A 17900-nucleotide genomic window follows, 5' to 3' on the forward strand; every position below is an offset into this window, starting at 1 on the left:
AAGTGAAGTATCACAAGAATGGAAAAACAAACACCACATGTGCTCAATACTAAATTGGAACTAATCGATCAACACTTACGGAGGAGGGGATGGGTGAATTCACACCTAACAGGTACACTTACAACTTTGACTCAAACTGTACAAAAGCAAATTATGTACTCAAAACATGTATACTTCTATAATATTCTGAAATTTTTTTTAAAAAGCACTGGTGTAAATGTAAAATAAAGGAAAATTAAAGGCACACTAGTTAAACTGCCACTGAATTCCATATGGATCTCTAAGTTGTGTTCAAAGCTTTCAAATGTCAGGTTTTTCCTTATAGTAATACCTGATAAATTTAGTACAATCATATATATCACAAATCCTATAAATAACACCAATACCCCTAGAAACAAGTGTAAAGCAAGAATAAATCATAAAGCCAATGCCTCATGGCACCCTCTATATTTTGTAGTTGTTACTGTTTAAATTGAGAAGACTACAGAAAGCAATAGGAAGCCATAAAAAATATGTAGCCACAATCTTCTGAGATTGATTCTCCTGGGGACTCTGAATAAATGGATTCTTGACCTACTAAAATTTAATGTGAAAAAATGATCCATTTGTAAAGGACCTATAAAATTGTAAATGGCAAAACTAACTACAAGTAACCACCCTCAGAAAGGGAATGAACAGTGTTTATAAAAAGTGAGACACATAGATACAAAGCGAAGATCATCATGATGATTTATAAGTAAAGAAAAATAAAATAAAAAGGTAACAAAATTCACGTTTCCCTAGGCCTTTCATTCAGACCAAAGGATGTGGAGCTATACTCCCCAAAGCAATTTTGGACTACAGATGTCTTTATTTCTCCCCAGACAAGCTGGAAGTTAAACAGAATGACAAAGTATATTTGCTCTGGGACAATGAAGCAGCAAAGAAACTTTGGAATGGCATAACTGGTCCATATCCCTCCAAAAGAAGGCAGACTAAACCTTGGACAATGAATAAGCACTGCAATACTGCAATTCCTTTCAAAGCATTCTTTGTTGCAAATAACCGTCAAATTAAAACAATTATTATATACACCAAAGACCAAAGAGAAAGCACGGGGAATTTAAAAAATTTAATGACCCTAGAAATCTGGCACTTTGATATTACTCTATCACTTCCCACTGACCATCAAATCCAAAATAGGTATAATAAACAAGCTCATGCTATTTACCTATACACCCCTATAAAATCAATGAAATATCAACAAAGATAACCTAAAAGCTCTACAATTTAACTTTAACACTGCATTCAGACAGGATGCAAGGCACAGATTTGATTCATAAAACTCGTTAGTTTCATCAAAACCATATAAACATGGCAGGTCACCCTGAGAACATTAGGTCTGTTTTGCTAAGCAGACCAGCTCCTTTTCCAAAGAGACTTATTAGAAAAAAGCAAATCCCCACACTAATATCTGGGAGTAATATTTGTATAAATTCACAAGTGTAGAAAAAAACAGTTTAAATAAAACCATGAAACTATATATTAATAAAACAATACTAGACCCTGTGACTAGTTTAGGAACTAATATAAAGCCAAATTTCTACAAAAAGTCAGATCTAGTAGCAGTATTAAAAGATAACACATACACATGTTGCTGACTGATATCAGCTTCTAAAAATCCCTTAAAATCCTATGTGACTGGAATTTTCCCCATAAAGCACAGAAATTCTTATCTGCAGAGACATTTTTTTCCAACTTTAAAGCAATTCATAAACATGACTGCTTCACAATATGCCAGAGAAAAAAGTAGAGGTAGATTTAAAAGTTATTCCTTTGCCCACAAGACAGCCATACACAAAGAACTATAAGGCAGAAAAACAAAGATTGACCTTTTCCATTATGATCACATTCAATCCCTGACCTTCTTCCTCACAAGGAAAGAGAGTAAGACATGAGAGAGCTGGCCACTTGGGGAATGCTCCCCGAAAAGAAAATGCTTCGGAATGATAATTAAAAAAAGAAAAATGTAAGAAGGGCCTGGCACCCCCAAGACAAGGAAGGAAACTCTCTTCTTTCCCAAACTCATCATCTGGATCCTACTTGCTTATGAGAACAGTTCTGGATCCTATGAGAGATAAGCAAATGCATGAGATATACTTAACACTAAGCATGCAACTATAGACTTATAATCAGCTGACTGCTTTTACCAGATTTCTCAAACAGCACTGTACAAAAAATGCTTTTCTGTCAAAAGTAAATCTAGATTTTTGCCCTGGATCTATTATGTATACATGTTACATATGTGACACTTGGCAAGATTCTCAACAACTCTCATCTTCAGTTTTGAAATCTAAATACTTACTTCATAGGGTTGTTTTGAGAATTAACCAAAATACTGTATTAACAGGTTACTATACTGTGAAACCCAGTACAGCACCAGGCTGGTATTCAATTACTTTCTCTTTACTCTTTTGAAGTGAGAGTGAAACTCACCTATTCGTGGAAGACCATGAGTGTGTGAGAATCTATCTATCCATGTATCTCCTCTGTGGCTGAGAAACTGGTATCTCACTGAATACCCATATACTTCCCCACATTTTTCAGTCACCTTGCAATTAGTCAAGACCCTGTGACTAGTTCAGGCCTTTATTTCCAGACCAAAGCACTTAAAAGTTGCTACATGACCCTCCAAGTTTCTTGCCTGGACACATGTTCTAATGGCAGACCTCCAAGACACAAGCACAGATTCAAGTCAACACACCAAAGAGCTACCCAGGAGAGTCCCTGGACCTACAGTGACTGCATATGAATGAGAAATAAACCTTAACATGTTAAGCTACTAAGACTTCTAGGTTTGTTTGTAATCACAACACAGCTAGCAAAATTTAATGTGTCCTTTTATAGCCTAATTGCACTTAAATGCTGCAAGACAAACTATATACACAAAAATGGCAAGTTTCATGCTTAAGTATTAAGGGGTATCTTCCTTTCTGTGTAATTTGGTATATTCAAAATGAACAGAATGATTGAAAGACAATATTTGAAAGCAAAGTGGAAAACTAGTCCAATATACACAGAACTTAAAAAAACCCTGATATATAATTTACAGTTTCACGTTAAGAGGAAAGAACGCTAAAATCAAGAGTCTAAAATTTTTTTCTATGTAAGCATACAAGTGATAAAACAAAAAAAAACAATGATCCAAAAATAACAACTGAGAAGCTAAAATCAACTAATAGGAAACAGGTAAAAAGGAAAGCAAACCAATACTATAAAAACACCCTTTCACTATAAGTAGCAGCTGCAGTCATTGTCATGTAATAGAAGTAGTACAGTAGTGGCCCCTTATCCACAGTTCTGCTGTGGTTTTAGTTGCCTGCAGTCAACAGCTGTCTGAAAACATTAAATGGAAAATTTCAGAAGTAAACAATTCAAAGTTTTAAACTGTGCCCTGTTCTGAGTAGAACAGAATGGTGAAAACTCACACCCTGTTCCACCCTGCCCAAGACTTGAATCATCTCTTCGTCCAGCTTATCCAAACTGTATATGCTACCTGCCCTTAGTCACTTAGTTGTCATCTAGGCAGCGCTTATGTTCAAGTAACCTTTATTTTACTTAACAATGGCTCCAAAGCCCAAGAACAGTGATGCTGGCGATTTGGGCACGCCAAAGGGAAGCCAAATATGTGACAAAGGGAAGTTAACATCTCACTGTACCTAATTTATAAATTAAACTTCATCATAGGCATGCACATATAGGAAAAAACAGTTTATGCAGAGCTCTGTACTATTCACAGTTTCAAGCCTCCGCTGGGGGGGTCTTGAGAAATATATCCCACAGATAAGGAGTGAACTACTGTATATAGCACCATAATTGCTTATCCGCAATTCTGGAATCCCAAAAGTGCTAAAAATCAAAGAGTTTTTGGTAAGATTGGTGCAAAATAATTTGGTAGCAACACCAAATCTGAACTGACCTGAACCTATCCATAGTTTCTACTTATCCTACTTAGTATGAATATTCATACGTTTCTGTCGTAGAAATAGTAATGTGTTGATTATGGAGTGCTGCGGGGGTATTTCATAAAATACAACAAATACATCATATTACCTTTTTAAAAATTTAAAAATTTCAGCATTCTGAAAGATCTGAAATAAAGGACTGTGGACTTGTGACAACAGAAGCAACCTCTGTATTATCTTAATGATGAAAATAAAACTCAAATGAAGAGCATGGCTTTCTAACCTGTGTGTAATTCAATGTAAAACTGAATTCTGATGATTTTCCAATGGTATTTCTCTGTGATGTTAATTCAATATTCCTAGTAGAACATAATAGATAGAACCAGCCTAAAGCTACATCATACAGGGGTATAATTAACTGGTAGAAGACCTAAAAAAATAAAAATACTGCTGTAAGCATTTCTGGCCTCAAAAGACCATAATTTAGCAGGTACTCAAGGTAGTCACTCCGTGGTTTCACATAAAAAATAATATGCACATATGCAGGTGATGTAAGATTATATGTAAACTATAGCATGGAAGTAGCAGGAAGTGGGGATACAAGCTCTGAGAAAGTTGTAGGTCAATGTATCAAGCAGGCATCACTGGTAAGAGAGGAAAAACATCAAAGGCAAACTATCCGAAAAGTCAAAAAGCAAAGTACAGGAACAAATTACCTGAGGCACAATTTCTCAATCTCATTACTACTGCCTGTTTGGCCCAGATAATCCTTTATTGTGGGGAGCTGTCCTATGCACTACAAAGTATTTAGCAGCATCCCTGACTTCTACCCTCTAAATGTCAGTGGTAGCCCCTTTCTCCCCCAGTTATGAAAAGTAAAAATGTCACCAGCCGTTGCCAGTAGTCCTCTATCCTCATGGGGGTAAAAACTGCCCCAGTTGAGAACCAATGACCCAGAGGCAAAAGAAAGATTAAAAGTTTAAGGATGTTTCAGCTTCTAGATTCTAATAAAATGTCCAAATATATTAATACTTACCTGTCAAAAGCAGTACAGGAAGAAAAAATTACTTTCTATTTCTCTAGATCGACAAGTGGTTTTATTATATGCTTTTATCTCATATTTGTAGGGAATGAAAGATCAAATTCTCCTTTTTCAATCTGAAAGCCCTTGCACTTTAAGCAAGACTTGTTGATTTTCCTGATAACTAAACATATCCATCTGTTGTTACAGCAACTCATTCAAGGATGAAATAAAGTACCAATTAGTTACCTAAAAAAGGAACACAATTTGCAGCATGTAACTGCAAAGTAACCACATAACTTTCTCAAAAGCAGTTTTTACCCACCTTCTAATTACATTATCTACATTGAATTTAATAGAACTGTAATAAAAATGTGATCTTTTTGAAGGGAAGAATATTGTTTTCAATCAGTTATTCCTTTGGAAAATGTTTTTAGTCACACAACAGTATTTAGTCCTGCTGCTGCTGCACTAGTATATATGGAGGAAATTAGGTTTACTGTGATTATCAATTTCCTTTTACAAGCAAATAAAAATGGTTGCTAAATAACCTTTGAATAATCATATTAATTTTCACAATTATGAAAAAAAGTAGAGTATATGAAATAATTTAATAAATTTTCTCCAATCCAAAGTCATTGTTTTGCTTGGAATTTCTATGTCAATTTAAGAGACTTCATATGCAAAGCTTCATATGCAAAGCATCAAGTGAAGTAAGAGATACAAAAATTATTAAGAAAATCTGTCTCTTCAAGGAACATTAACTCTTGCAGAAGGTAGACAAAGAAGTAAATAATTATAATATAGCATTAACAAAGTATTGTATTACAGCTGTGTTGAAGCAACTATTGGCTTACTGAAATATAGAACATCAACTCACTTTGATCATAAACCATTTAAAATTATCAGTGATGCCTGAGTCCCCAGAAAAATCCTCATGATTTTTAAGGTCTCTGCTGATTGCCAAAATTAAATTAATACTAAAACTAATAATAAAACTATCCATCTGTAGATGACCACTCTACAGTGGAATGAAAAATACCTACAATCAGGGTAGTTCTGTATTTTACCTATCTTATAAAGCAAGCTTCCAATTAAGATTTAATTTTTATAAAAAGGAGTTCCAGGATTTTTTTTTGGAAGAATTGAAATTAAAAGGACTAGATAATTAATGAGACACAATTCTGTTCTATATAATAGGGTACCTTCACATAGCATACACTAATATAAGTAAAACAATAAAAATAATCAAATGTATAAGTAAAAAATAAAAAGCAACCTATCTATATCTATGGGAGGATTTAAAATCAAGTACTATAAAAGCAGTCCACATGCTATGTAGATATGTTATTTCAATTATTACCTGCCTTCATACACCAATTAGAAAAAGCTTTCAAAATCTCACCTTAGATCACAAACAAGGAAGGAATGCTATGTTTAGGTAACTGGGAAATTGTATCAATCCAGAATCTGAATTTTACAAATACTGATACAGTCCTATTCTCAACAAAACCACAAATTCTTATAATGGGACAGTTAAAAGGGGGAAAACAGAATCATCACTGCTTACTAAAAATTGTTTATTATATTTTACTGGACAATCATAGCATTCTCTATTGAATTAACTATCAATGACTTTACGCATATCCCTTTAAAAGGAATACAGTATTTGTTCACCTATGCCCAATGTTTTTAGGCTAATTTTCTTTTCTACTCAAGTTCCAGAGAACTGCTTTTACTAACATTAAAACACAAACTGCTTGATACATACTCATTTAGGTGGTGAACTGATTAAGAAGAAATTATTTCTACAGTAAGATGTAGACGCACTGGAGAAAGTGCCAGCAAGAGTGAGGACACGCTGCTACCCTGTCTCTCCCACTTTTATCTTGCTGTGGCCACTTTACTGACCCAATTTATACTGCTACAAAACTTTAATTATATTAATTCATTTACTCCTCACAACAACCCTCTAAAGAGAAGTATCATTTTCATCCCCATTTGACAGCTGAGAAAAACTGCAGCACAAAAATATTTCATAACTTATCTAAAGTAACACAGCCAGTAAGTGGTAGAGCATAGATCTGAACTCAAGAGCATCTTTGCTACTGTACTAGCACTTTTCAAACCTTAATATATATACAGTTCATCTAAGAATCTTATTAAATTCAGATTCTGACTTAGTACTTCTGTTTTAGGAGGCAGGAGTCTGCATTTCTAACAATCTCACCTGTGATGCACATGCTGCAAGTTTGCAGATCACCTGTTAAGTAGCAAAGTTCTAGTCTACCCTAGAAAATGATGGAAAGTAGTAGCAACCCTCAGAGGGTAGAGTTCATCCTCAAACAATTAGGATAATGAGCAAGTTCTGGTTTAGAACTTAATTACTTCTTTTCTGATTTTTTTTTAAAGAAGTTGTCAAAGTCTGCAAGGATTATAGTACCTGATTTCAGGTTTTGCCAGTCAACATACTGTTAATACTATTATCTTCATACTTGTAATACCTACCCCCAATAAGGCCTTTTCCACATCCAAAAACTATTTACAAGTATCCCTGAATATCTACTTCAGAATAGATTTAATCTGAACATATTAAAAAATATTTTAAAAATGTATATTTGTACTTTTTCACATATAAAAAGAAATTGGAGGTCAAATTAGAAACCCAGTACCTTTCTAAACTTTTGCTGTTTGCACATGTGGTGTCTCTGAGAGGTCAAGGACACCTTTTGGGAAACCAATGGAACATAAATGTTTTAATAAAACATCACTGAACAATTCCAGTCAATAATTTTCTTTAAAAACAGATTGGGAAACGTCCATAAATCAATTTCCCTTCACTCTCATGGGTCTATCAATTATTTATACCCTAATCCAAAAGACAGTATGTAAATAGTATAAATTGAAACCAATAAATATTATATCCTATGCTTAAGACACTTTGGCCATGACCCTCCAATACCCTAAAACCTGAAATACCATCAAATCACTGGAAATAACATCTGTATCAAGCTATCAGGAGATAACATCAGTATCAAACTATACGATCAGGAAAAGAAATATGAATACTGTCAAAATATATTAAAACATGTTTAAAGCCATTGACTTAATAATTAAATCTATCCTAAGATCACCTGGGTAGAACTCGTAAAAGTGTAATAACTAAGGAATTAAATCATAGAAAGGGAGTTAAGAAAAATCTCCCTAGTCTAAGTAATTCCGGTTTTGCTGAGTTTTCTTGCATTTCATTCAACTTTTTCCTGAATGTACACAGATATACTTTACATTTCTTCCCTGAGGAAGAATTAAATCTGTCACATACTGTGACAAGCTTGTAAAAATCATATTCAAAATCATAATGGAATTCTGATTAAATAACTACACATGAAAGTCAAATGTATTAGGTTTCACAGATCTCAGGCAATAGGAATTCACATATTCTAGAATTTATGAATATAGAATTTCATTTTTAATTACAGCGTAAATTAATAAATTTAAACCATACAATCACCATAAAGCTAAAATTCTCATTTATGCACCTGTGAATTAAAAGAACATAACACCACAATCTATTGCTGATCTGACATGAGGTGAAAAATACAATACAAACTGAAGCTTTTTATCTGCAAAATCCTAAAATGCCTCCACTAAAAACTCAGTATCCCAAATTCCCACTCAAGGACAAGAACCAGTCCTTCTTCCACCCAAAAGAATCTGAAGAAATACAAGTATCTGGATATTTTACACATAAGGCATATGAAAGAAGACTGTCCTCAAATAAGAAGCAGCAACTTCTCCCAGTCCCCTAAGATTTACATTTTGTTTGCTTTCTTTTTAATCACTTACACAGTCACAATTAAATTCCTATATTAAAAGAATTTGAGAACTATGTCATTTGCAATAGTTGACAGTTATCACAGGTTATAACAAGGGAAAGCAGAGATGAGATGTGGTATTGTTCACAAGCAAGCCCAGAGTTTTGATTATTTTACTATTCTAATCATTAAATGTAAAGCATCTTTTCAAAGACTTAAATGAAGTCTGGCATACAAAGAGAAAAATGTAAGACAAGAGAAACTTTCTATCTCACAGGAAGATCCTATTCCCTCTAACATAATCCTCAGTGACCTTGAGGAAACATTCTGGGCTAAACACGTAAAGCAGATTTCTTCAGCAACTGCAAGGCTAGGCTATGACTCTGAGGTCACTCAACACATGTCTATTGGGCTCTCTAGATTTATGCACATACACTAGTTTGTGCCATTTGCAGAAAATCAACAGAAACCTTTAAAAATGTTTGACCTTACATGCAATTTAAAAACATTTAACAGTTTTGAATTGACAGGTCTTTACATCTTTCATAATGGGAAATATCAGAATACACTCTGCAAGTTAAATGATTCTTCCAGAGAACAAATTTAACTTGACCTCCCTAAATGGCTACAGATTTGACACACCATTTAGAAGGCTGGAAGGAAATACTTTGATTTACTTGTTCCCTAAAGCAGTGCTGTTCAGTAGAAATATGTCACATATGTAATTTTAAATTTTCTAATAAGCACATTAAAATGGCAAAAAAGTGAAATTAATTTTAATAACATTTTTATAGCCAAACATATCCAAATACTGTCATTTCAACATGTAATAAATATACAAAATAAAATCAATGAAGTATTTTACATTCTTTTTTTGTACTAAATTTTCGAAATCCAATGTGTATTTCACATTACAGCACATGTCATTTTGGACTAGCCACAATTGAAGTGGTCAACAGCCACATGTGGCCAGTGCCTACATTATTGGACAGCACAGCTCTTAAGTAATACTTCAAGATCTGACACACCAGTATCTTCTTAAAATTAGTTTACATTCATGTTTCGTGTTTGAACTGAAATGAAATGGTTGTGATTACAAGTATAAGCAAAACCGTTAATTCACTGGATAAATCAGGATCAGATCACCTTATCAGAGGATCCAGTTAACGCACACAATAAGAAGCAATTGGATTATACCCTATTACATCTCAAGTAGACTTCAGAGAGAGGGTCTGATCACAAATGAACACAACTTTTAGCAAAAATATAGGTTAGACACTAAAACATTGTTCTATCAAACTATAGAACAGCCTTATTTCTAACAGCTACTCTCATTCTCGAGGACATCTCTCTATGCAAATTATAATATTGTTTCTAAGTTCGTCAGATTTTGTACAAAAACCAGAACACTATAGATGAAATGAAAAAAATTACTGGGGAAAAAATGATCAACCAGCAACTTTTAATGTATCTTATACCAACCAACAATATCATTCTGCCCGAGTTCCACTAAAATGAATCCTTCCCACAATTCTAATTTATTTACTGCTTTTCACATATTTCAACTACCAAAATTACTGAGAAATTTCCCAAGCAATTAGGACATTTGCTTAAAATGTAAATAATTCCGACAATGCATTCTCTAGAAAACTGAAACCATTAGCGTAGCACATAAAATCTGTCCTTAAAGCAAGTTACTGAATAAATCAAACAGAAACAACTATACTCTTGTTTACTGCATGTACATTTTGTAACACCACATTCAGCAATTTCTAAATTTGGGAGGCCAGTTCAGACAGCACATAAGCAGTAACTTTTAAGCTTAACAAAATTTTAGAAGTTTCTGCAATATACTTCTGAATAAACACGCTCTACCAGAAATACAACAGAACAGAAATCAACCGTATTCCTACTAATCTCAGTAAGAAGCACGAAAGTAGTATATTCATAAATCCACAATGTATGATATATGCTAAAAAGTATTTTTTCCTCCCAATTTTATTTAATTCACCTTAGACAATGTTTGTCTAATGCAGTTGCAAAGCTGTAAAGAAGCAAATGTAGCCTCTTCTGCTGCACACATATCCAGGAGCAATACATAAATCTCTTGATATTTTTTCACAATTTGAAATCAAAACAACAAAATTTATTTCTTACCTGCAGTTAGGAGGAGGATCAAGAGTTATTTCAGCTAGCTCCTTCTGAATTCTATTAGTGAAATGAGAACAGACAAAAAGGATTTGAGGTAGTCTACAGAATAACCGGGGAATTACACTGCCCTCTACCACCATGCAGTTAAATGCAAGGCTGGCTTTGCCTTCAGTAATGCTAACATGGCTGCTTCCTCTTTGTTCTCAGAGGCATAACCCAAATCCCTTAACAGAAACTTTGCAGCTTTTTTTCTCACTTGCTACTGTAAATAAGTAAGTCATTTACACCTGATTTAAGAAATAGTCCTTCACTAGTACTCAGTAAAGGATATAAAATCTATTTTAAAACACTTTTTAGCAAAGAAATTCTCTTTTCAAGCTTATATGCAAATGAGACAAAAAGGGAGGAGGGAAAGCACTAGAATGTTTGACAATGACTTCAAGTCACTTTTACTGAGGTAAAAATTAACAGGCCATCACAAGAGCACATTAATAGTTTTGACAATATTTTACCCGTCCAAAAAAACTTTAAAATTTACAAATATCTTTACTAGTAAAAAAAACTTCCAAAGACTATTTGGCATTGTCATTTAACCGTTTCTGATTTTCTGTGATCTTAGACACAGCATTTAAATTTAATAAATTTTGAGAGAAAGGATAAAATATAGCCCTGAATTAAGGGGGGGGGGAGTGGAAGCAGTTCTTTGATTTTATTCAAATTTAAGATGCTTTCAAAACTTAAGATATGTTTAACATGTTCCTCAACAAGATTACAAAAAATGAAGGATATTAAATTATTTCAAAGACTGCTGCTATTCAATAAAATATTGTCATTATTAATACTTGATTACTGATATGATAAAGGTAAAAATCCATAAAAAAGTAAGAGTATTTCTGAATCACCACAGAATGCAATATTTTATCAGTTTCTATATTTTCCTTTTCCTTTAGTTGTAATATGAATAATCTAATGCTGTAGATACATTTTATGAATAATTACTAGAGTTTGTGGAGACTCCACTGATGAAGTCCCATTGACAGAATCTTTTTTCACCATCACAGAAAATACAAATCAACAGGAACCAAGTGATCTTTCACTTATATTCAACAAAATGTTTCTCCTGTTGTTGAGTATTAACGTGTCAAGCACATCCACAAGTTTTAGAGTGAAGAGGCACAAGAACAATTAAAGTTTCCAATCACCAAGCGACACCAAAAATTGTAAATGGCTACTTGTCAGTGTTTTTTGCCCTTACAAGAACACAGAGGGACAATCATAACTTTACTACAAAAAGTTATACCTGTGATGCATGATTTAAAGTTGTGTTTGTAAAACTGGAAGCAGACTTGGAGCACAACTTTAAATCTGCTTTCAAATATAGCTAAGGCCTGGAATTTACAAATTTTCTAGCAAACGTGATCATTTCTGATCATTAAGTTTCATGAACAGAGGCACTGCTAATCTCTAGAAGTGTCAACTTCATTAAATAAAAGTATGACCCATAAAAGGAAACATCCCCAACGTACCATCTAATTTGGGTTCACCAAATTTTCCTTGCCAACTCCTTAAACAATTTGTCAGAATGCTAGTCTAATCTCTACCCAAGAACGCTCTTATGAAGTTACCAAAGTTCAGGATAAGTTTGCTTAAAAGTATAATTCTAGTGAGGTTGCTTATATACTACCTAAAGAATGACAACTCATTCACGTATGACTAAAATTGATCACGAAGTAAATATTTCTTAACTATTGCTACTGATGTAAAACCAACAAAATCATCCAACCAGTTGGAAGACAACCTGACAATGTGCTCAATCATTCTTTTACACATTACCTTTTAGCACTAGTGGACAACTTAGCAGTGGTTTTGCTAGAGAGTTTGGTGTTTTTCTTCTGTTGGGTGGCAGAAGGTTTTCTTTCTTCTTGTTCTTCAGGCTCTGGAGCGGCTGGGTCTCGCTGGTCCGCATCTGAACTGCCACTGCTGGTGCTGGGGCTCTCATCATCGGACCTTTGCCTCTCACTTGACATCTTGCTGAAGTTATCTCTTGGAAAACTTTTAAAGAGAATGGGAGTGAAAGGAGAAAATGTTAACTCTAAGAAATAAAACAACAGCATTTTCTTCTCTTAGTATGCACCTAAAATCGTATTTTAATAAAAAAGGTTAGAAAATATTCACACATTGTACAACAAGGTTATAGGGGAGGTGATGTGTTTCACAACGCCAGCGTTCAGGGATTTACCGAACCCAAGTTAGAAAACCCACTCACATTTTTTTCCATCTCTTGGACAATCTATCAATTGTCTACTTTCTCAAAAGGCATGAAACAGATTTGCCAAGGAACTTAGGCAACGAGCATTAATAACATATGACACATTGTAAATAACAGATCTCGCTGAAAAATGCTAAAAAGTCACTAATAACGTCTAAATATTTACACACTGACATTGGTCAAAGCTACCAAATTCCCTTTAGAGAGGAAAACACACCCTGTTAATCGCCCATATGCTTATTTAAGGTGGCGATTTCTCCTCTGTGCACGTAAAGGCTTTAAACACAACACTCAGAAATTTAAAAATCAACTAACAAGCTGCTCTAATTGTTGCCTCGGCCAGCAGAGAAGATTCATCCGGCCAAGACCGAGCTGCCACCCTGGGAAAAGCAGAATCCAAACTGCACCTTCTGCAAAGCTCCCAATGCCACCAAGGTTCCTCGCTCAATTTTTACATCACGGACCGACATTTTGTCCAAAATAACGAAAAAAAAAAAAAAGCCAGAAGAAAAACAAACAAACAAAGCCCCAAGAAGTACAACAAATTTCCGCGCCCGCGGAGGCGAGCCGCGGCCGGTGGCCACGCAGCGCCGCGGCCCTTTGTGGGGAGGGCCGCGCGGGGGCCGCGGGCAGCGCTCGCCGCGCCGGGCGCCAAGTGATGCGAGCGGCCCGGCCGGCCCCGCCGCGGCTCGCGGACCCCGGCGGCGCGGGCGCCCGGCGCGAACAAAGCTGCCGCCCCCGCCCCCGCCCCCACCGCCGCCGCCGCCGCCGCCCCGGCCGCCCCCCACGCGGCCCCCCGGCCTCGCCGCCTTACCTCGGCCGCCCGCCCGGCCCGCTCGCGCGCCGCTACGGTGTGGGGGAGGGAGAGAGAAAAAAACCCTTCCTTAAGGAAATGGAGGCAGCTGGGGGGGGGAAGGGGGGGGAGGGTAAAAAAGAAGCCGAGGAGGCTCTGGCCGGGGAGTGTGGAACATTGAAAGTCGGAGGGGGCTGTGTAGTGCCGGGCTCCGGCCGGAGGGTGGCGCCGCCCGGCGCCTTCGGAAAAAGAGGGGGGGTGGGAGCTCGGCTGGGCGAGGGCGCGAGCTCCCAGCGAGGCGGAGGGGACGCGGGAGACCCCCGCGCGCTGTGGCCTCCCGCCGCCGCCGCCCGGCTCGACTCCTCCCGGCCGCGCAGTCAGCAAGTTCCGAGGCGAGCGCGGGGGGAGGGGCGGGCGCGGCGGCGGCGCGCGTGCTCGCTGCTTGCCTGGCGGAGGGGCGCGCGCCGCCGGCGGCCGGCGGGCGCGAGCTGTTCCTGCGCGCTCCCGCGCGCGCGCGCGCTCTCCGCGCCTCCCTTCACCCGGGGGGGGCGCACGCGTCCGCCCGCGCGCGGCCAGGACAAAGAGCGCGGCAGGGACCCGGCGGGCTGGCCCCTACCGCCCTTGGCCGCGGAGCCCGTGCCAGAGAAGGCGGGGGCGCGGGCGCCGTCTCGCGGGGCCGCCGTGCCGCGGGGTGGCTTCCGGCCTGGGCCAGCTCTGGGGCGAGGCTGCCCATTGGGCTTCCCACCTACCCAGCACTGGCTGCATCCCTTCAGCTGCTCAGGGGCCGCGGGGAACCCCGGCGCCCCAGGACCCAGGCAGGGGTCCTGGGCGCTGGGTTGGGAGTCCGCCTCTGCCCTGGAACCAGTGGGTGTTGTTGAGGAGGCCAGCACGGAGGCAGAGGAAAGCTGCCTCTTGCCCTCGAGGGAGCTAGAGGAAGGGGCATTGAGGGCGATAAAGAAAATTTGGAGACTAGGGGACCAGTCTGTTTCTCTTTGGCTCACAGCCTGCAACTGTCGCTGCCAAAGGGGACTATTTCTTGGATGGTTTGAAAGCTTAAAAATCCAAAACAATTTTTTAAATGTCCCGCTCAAGATTTTAAAAAGTGGGGGCGAGGAGTTGAGTGGGGGAGGGCGAGGGCTAAAACTTGACACTTTCCTGTGGTACTGTTTTCTGCCTTGCACGGGGGATGCCAGTTCTGGAAAGAGAAGCCCTAAATGATGTTGGGTAAGAATGTCCACCCAGAAAAGCCTCAGAGAGGAACAGTGAAGGTTAGTTTTGTTTGTTCTACCAGTCTTTTTGCAGAGTCTCCAGGTGGACTCTGCAGTTTTTGCCTGGGGCACAAAGTAGCCAAAGTACAAAAACTTCCTGTTTGCAGCCCAGACCTTCTTCAGCTGCTGAGAACTTGTTCCAGTGATGGAGGCTCGAAGGAATTTGTGAATTCCTCTCCCACAAGTGTCCAGGGGCAGGGGTGCTGGGAGAATGTGGAGTTCACAGAGGGAGGGAGAATGGCAGAATTATAACAGATGAACCAGAGTTAAAGAACAGAAGAAAAGACTGAATGAGCCAACATACTTTTCCTGCAAGTAGAAAAGTTTTGGTAAAGGGTTGCTCACAACTCTAAAGAGTAAGTTATATACATGTAATTTTCCAAAAACACACTCATTCAGTGAACTTTATGTAGGGCTTTATGCTGCTGGGTGCTAGTCACACAAACATTCAATTACTGTGTGACTAAAGCCAGGTCTCCCTACTCTGTGCTAGGAGCTCCCAGTGCAGAAAGGGAACAGTTGATTAAAGTTCACCAGGTTCATAAGGACGAAGGATATTCCATTCAGAATGAATAGAATGTCTCTCCTGTCTCAACAAAGAGGATGGTCTGTGTGCGGAGGAGCATTTTGATTTGGCTGGATCAAAGGGTGCTTGTGGGAAGAACTTGTTACTGAAAATACAAGCACAGGGTTTCCCCAGCTTTCACAATGTGATGCTATATAGCAAAAGCCAGCCAATTTGGAGTTTGAGCTTTGTTTAGAATGGGGAGCTGTAAATGGAAAGCTATATATTCAGAGTAGGTTCTTTTAGGAAATTTAATAGCACAGGAATAGCCTGAAGGCCTAAATGCCAATTGCTGATGGGATTTGGGTGGGGCCGGGAGGTTGGGAGATAAAGATATTTAGTTGTGTTTTGGTAGCATCTTCTATGGAAGAAAGTGTATTGGGCTGAAAAGCAAGGGCCCTAGATTCTAATCCTTATTCTACCAAGTTTATATGCCTTGAGACAAGTTATTTATTTCAACTTAATTTTTCTCCTATCTAAAAGGAGATTGTATCAAAGGTTCTAAGTCCTCTCCTGCTCAGAAATTTTGTGCTTCTTTGGTGAATTTGAAGTCATGGAGTTTCACTCAACAGAATATTTAGGAACTACTGAATGCTTTGGAAGATGGGTTGTTCGTGCTCTTACTGAGTTCAATGTGTAGTGGGGCAGCCAGAAATGTAAGGCTACAGAATGAGAAGTGCCATATTAAAGGTGTAAACAATGAAAATAAAGCATTCTTAATTGTCAATTAGTAATTAGTAATGAAATTATTAATTCAGCCTGGAGTTGTGGCATATGGGGTATAGGTCAAAAGAAGAAACACTGGGCTGGGCCTGGAGGGATTAATAGGGCCAATGATAACATAGATAATATAGATAATACTCTTGGCAATACTTGGAACTTAACAGGTGTTCAATAAATAATATCTACCATATTGTTAAAGTCACCATAAAGAGAACAAATGTCTCCAGAAGGTTAGGGAGAGTAGTGGCCAGCCCCCACGATGTTGGGTGCCCAGCTGCCTTCATTCAGCTTACTAAATGGGTTGTTCAGATGATTCTTTTCAGCTCACAGCTCCCCTCCAAGGTAATATGACCCCATCACCCTGACCAGAAGCAACTTGTAAGTTATGAATTGCTTCAAATGTGAAGATCTTCTTCACAGGACACCCTGTTTTATTACTATTTTCTCTCTTTTTTGAGGGCTATGTCTATTCTTGAAATTAGAGATCATATTTTGTAGACACTCTGAGGACATACAAATTTGTAATCTGTATATGCAGTTATCCTATAAAATATATAATAAAAAATTTTTCCATAACGATGCTCAAGATAGTACCACAAAGCATACCCTAGTTCCCTCAAGATTGTTCTCTCAGTCTCTTTTCTTTCCTCCTGGTGGTACAGGGTCCTGCCAGCTTCTCACCTACAACCCTGAAAAGGATAGAGGTAAAAGAAAGAAACTGAATCCAATTGCAACAGATATTAATATTACCACAATTACCTCTTTTCTCCTTTTCTACCAAATGTGACCAAAAGAGACCTATCCTAATAGTAAGGGCAGACAGGGAGGCCTCAGAATCCATTACACCTCCCTAGTTTGAGAGATGGTTTTCCTGAGCCTTTCAATGGGTCTCAGTGTTATCTATATACATAAGTATATGTGTATCTAACCAACATTATACAGGATATATCACTGAGTTGCCTAAGAAGTTTCTGAATTGAGTGATCATGTAAGCCAGGGTGAGGCTGCAGATCTTAACTCACCCACCATGGCCGGCAGCATAACTCCTACATAACAGATGTAGAATAAATACTTACTAATTTGTTTTGTTGATTTTAGGGTGCTTTGTTTCCTCCCACACAATAACGCTTCTCAATATCGCTTCATTTTACCCACTTCTTTTTTTTCTGTGTCTGGTGCTTTCAATTTACATATATCCTTCGATCCTCTTGCTATACAATTTTCTCTTTCTACCCATACAAACTGGATCAATTTAACAGGAAAGTATTTCTTGGCCCAGCCTTAGTTTACAAAGCCATTCTTGCCAATATTAGTCCCGGTGTCTCTGGACCTCCCAAGGTCCAAGGCACTA

The 17900-nt window shown here is 38.2% G+C and overlaps 1 protein-coding gene across 5 annotated transcripts in view; it reads right to left on the minus strand.

The window, feature by feature from the left end:
- The window catches only part of UBE2E3 (ubiquitin conjugating enzyme E2 E3), a 102698-nt gene extending 88589 nt beyond the window's left edge, over nucleotides 1-14109 (minus strand). For 2 of the 5 annotated variants that reach the window (XR_006736981.1, XR_006736980.1), the window contains exons 1-3: nucleotides 14015-14104; nucleotides 12765-12983; nucleotides 10938-10988 (exon numbers count right to left, since the gene is read on the minus strand). Coding sequence is in view for 3 of the 5 variants with exons in the window: in XM_045560145.1 (XP_045416101.1) it covers nucleotides 10938-10988; nucleotides 12765-12958 (245 nt within the window). In the remaining 2 variants the exon portion in view is untranslated. Of the gene's footprint in view, nucleotides 1-10937; nucleotides 10989-12764; nucleotides 12984-13515; nucleotides 13958-14014 lie in introns of those variants that run through there. The other 3 variants (XM_045560145.1, XM_045560146.1, XM_045560147.1) reach the window with 3 other exon arrangements.
- Nucleotides 14110-17900: the final 3791 nt, after the last annotated feature.

This window comes from Lemur catta, chromosome 8 (genome assembly GCF_020740605.2).
Source record: "Lemur catta isolate mLemCat1 chromosome 8, mLemCat1.pri, whole genome shotgun sequence".
Taxonomy (NCBI): domain Eukaryota; kingdom Metazoa; phylum Chordata; class Mammalia; order Primates; family Lemuridae; genus Lemur; species Lemur catta.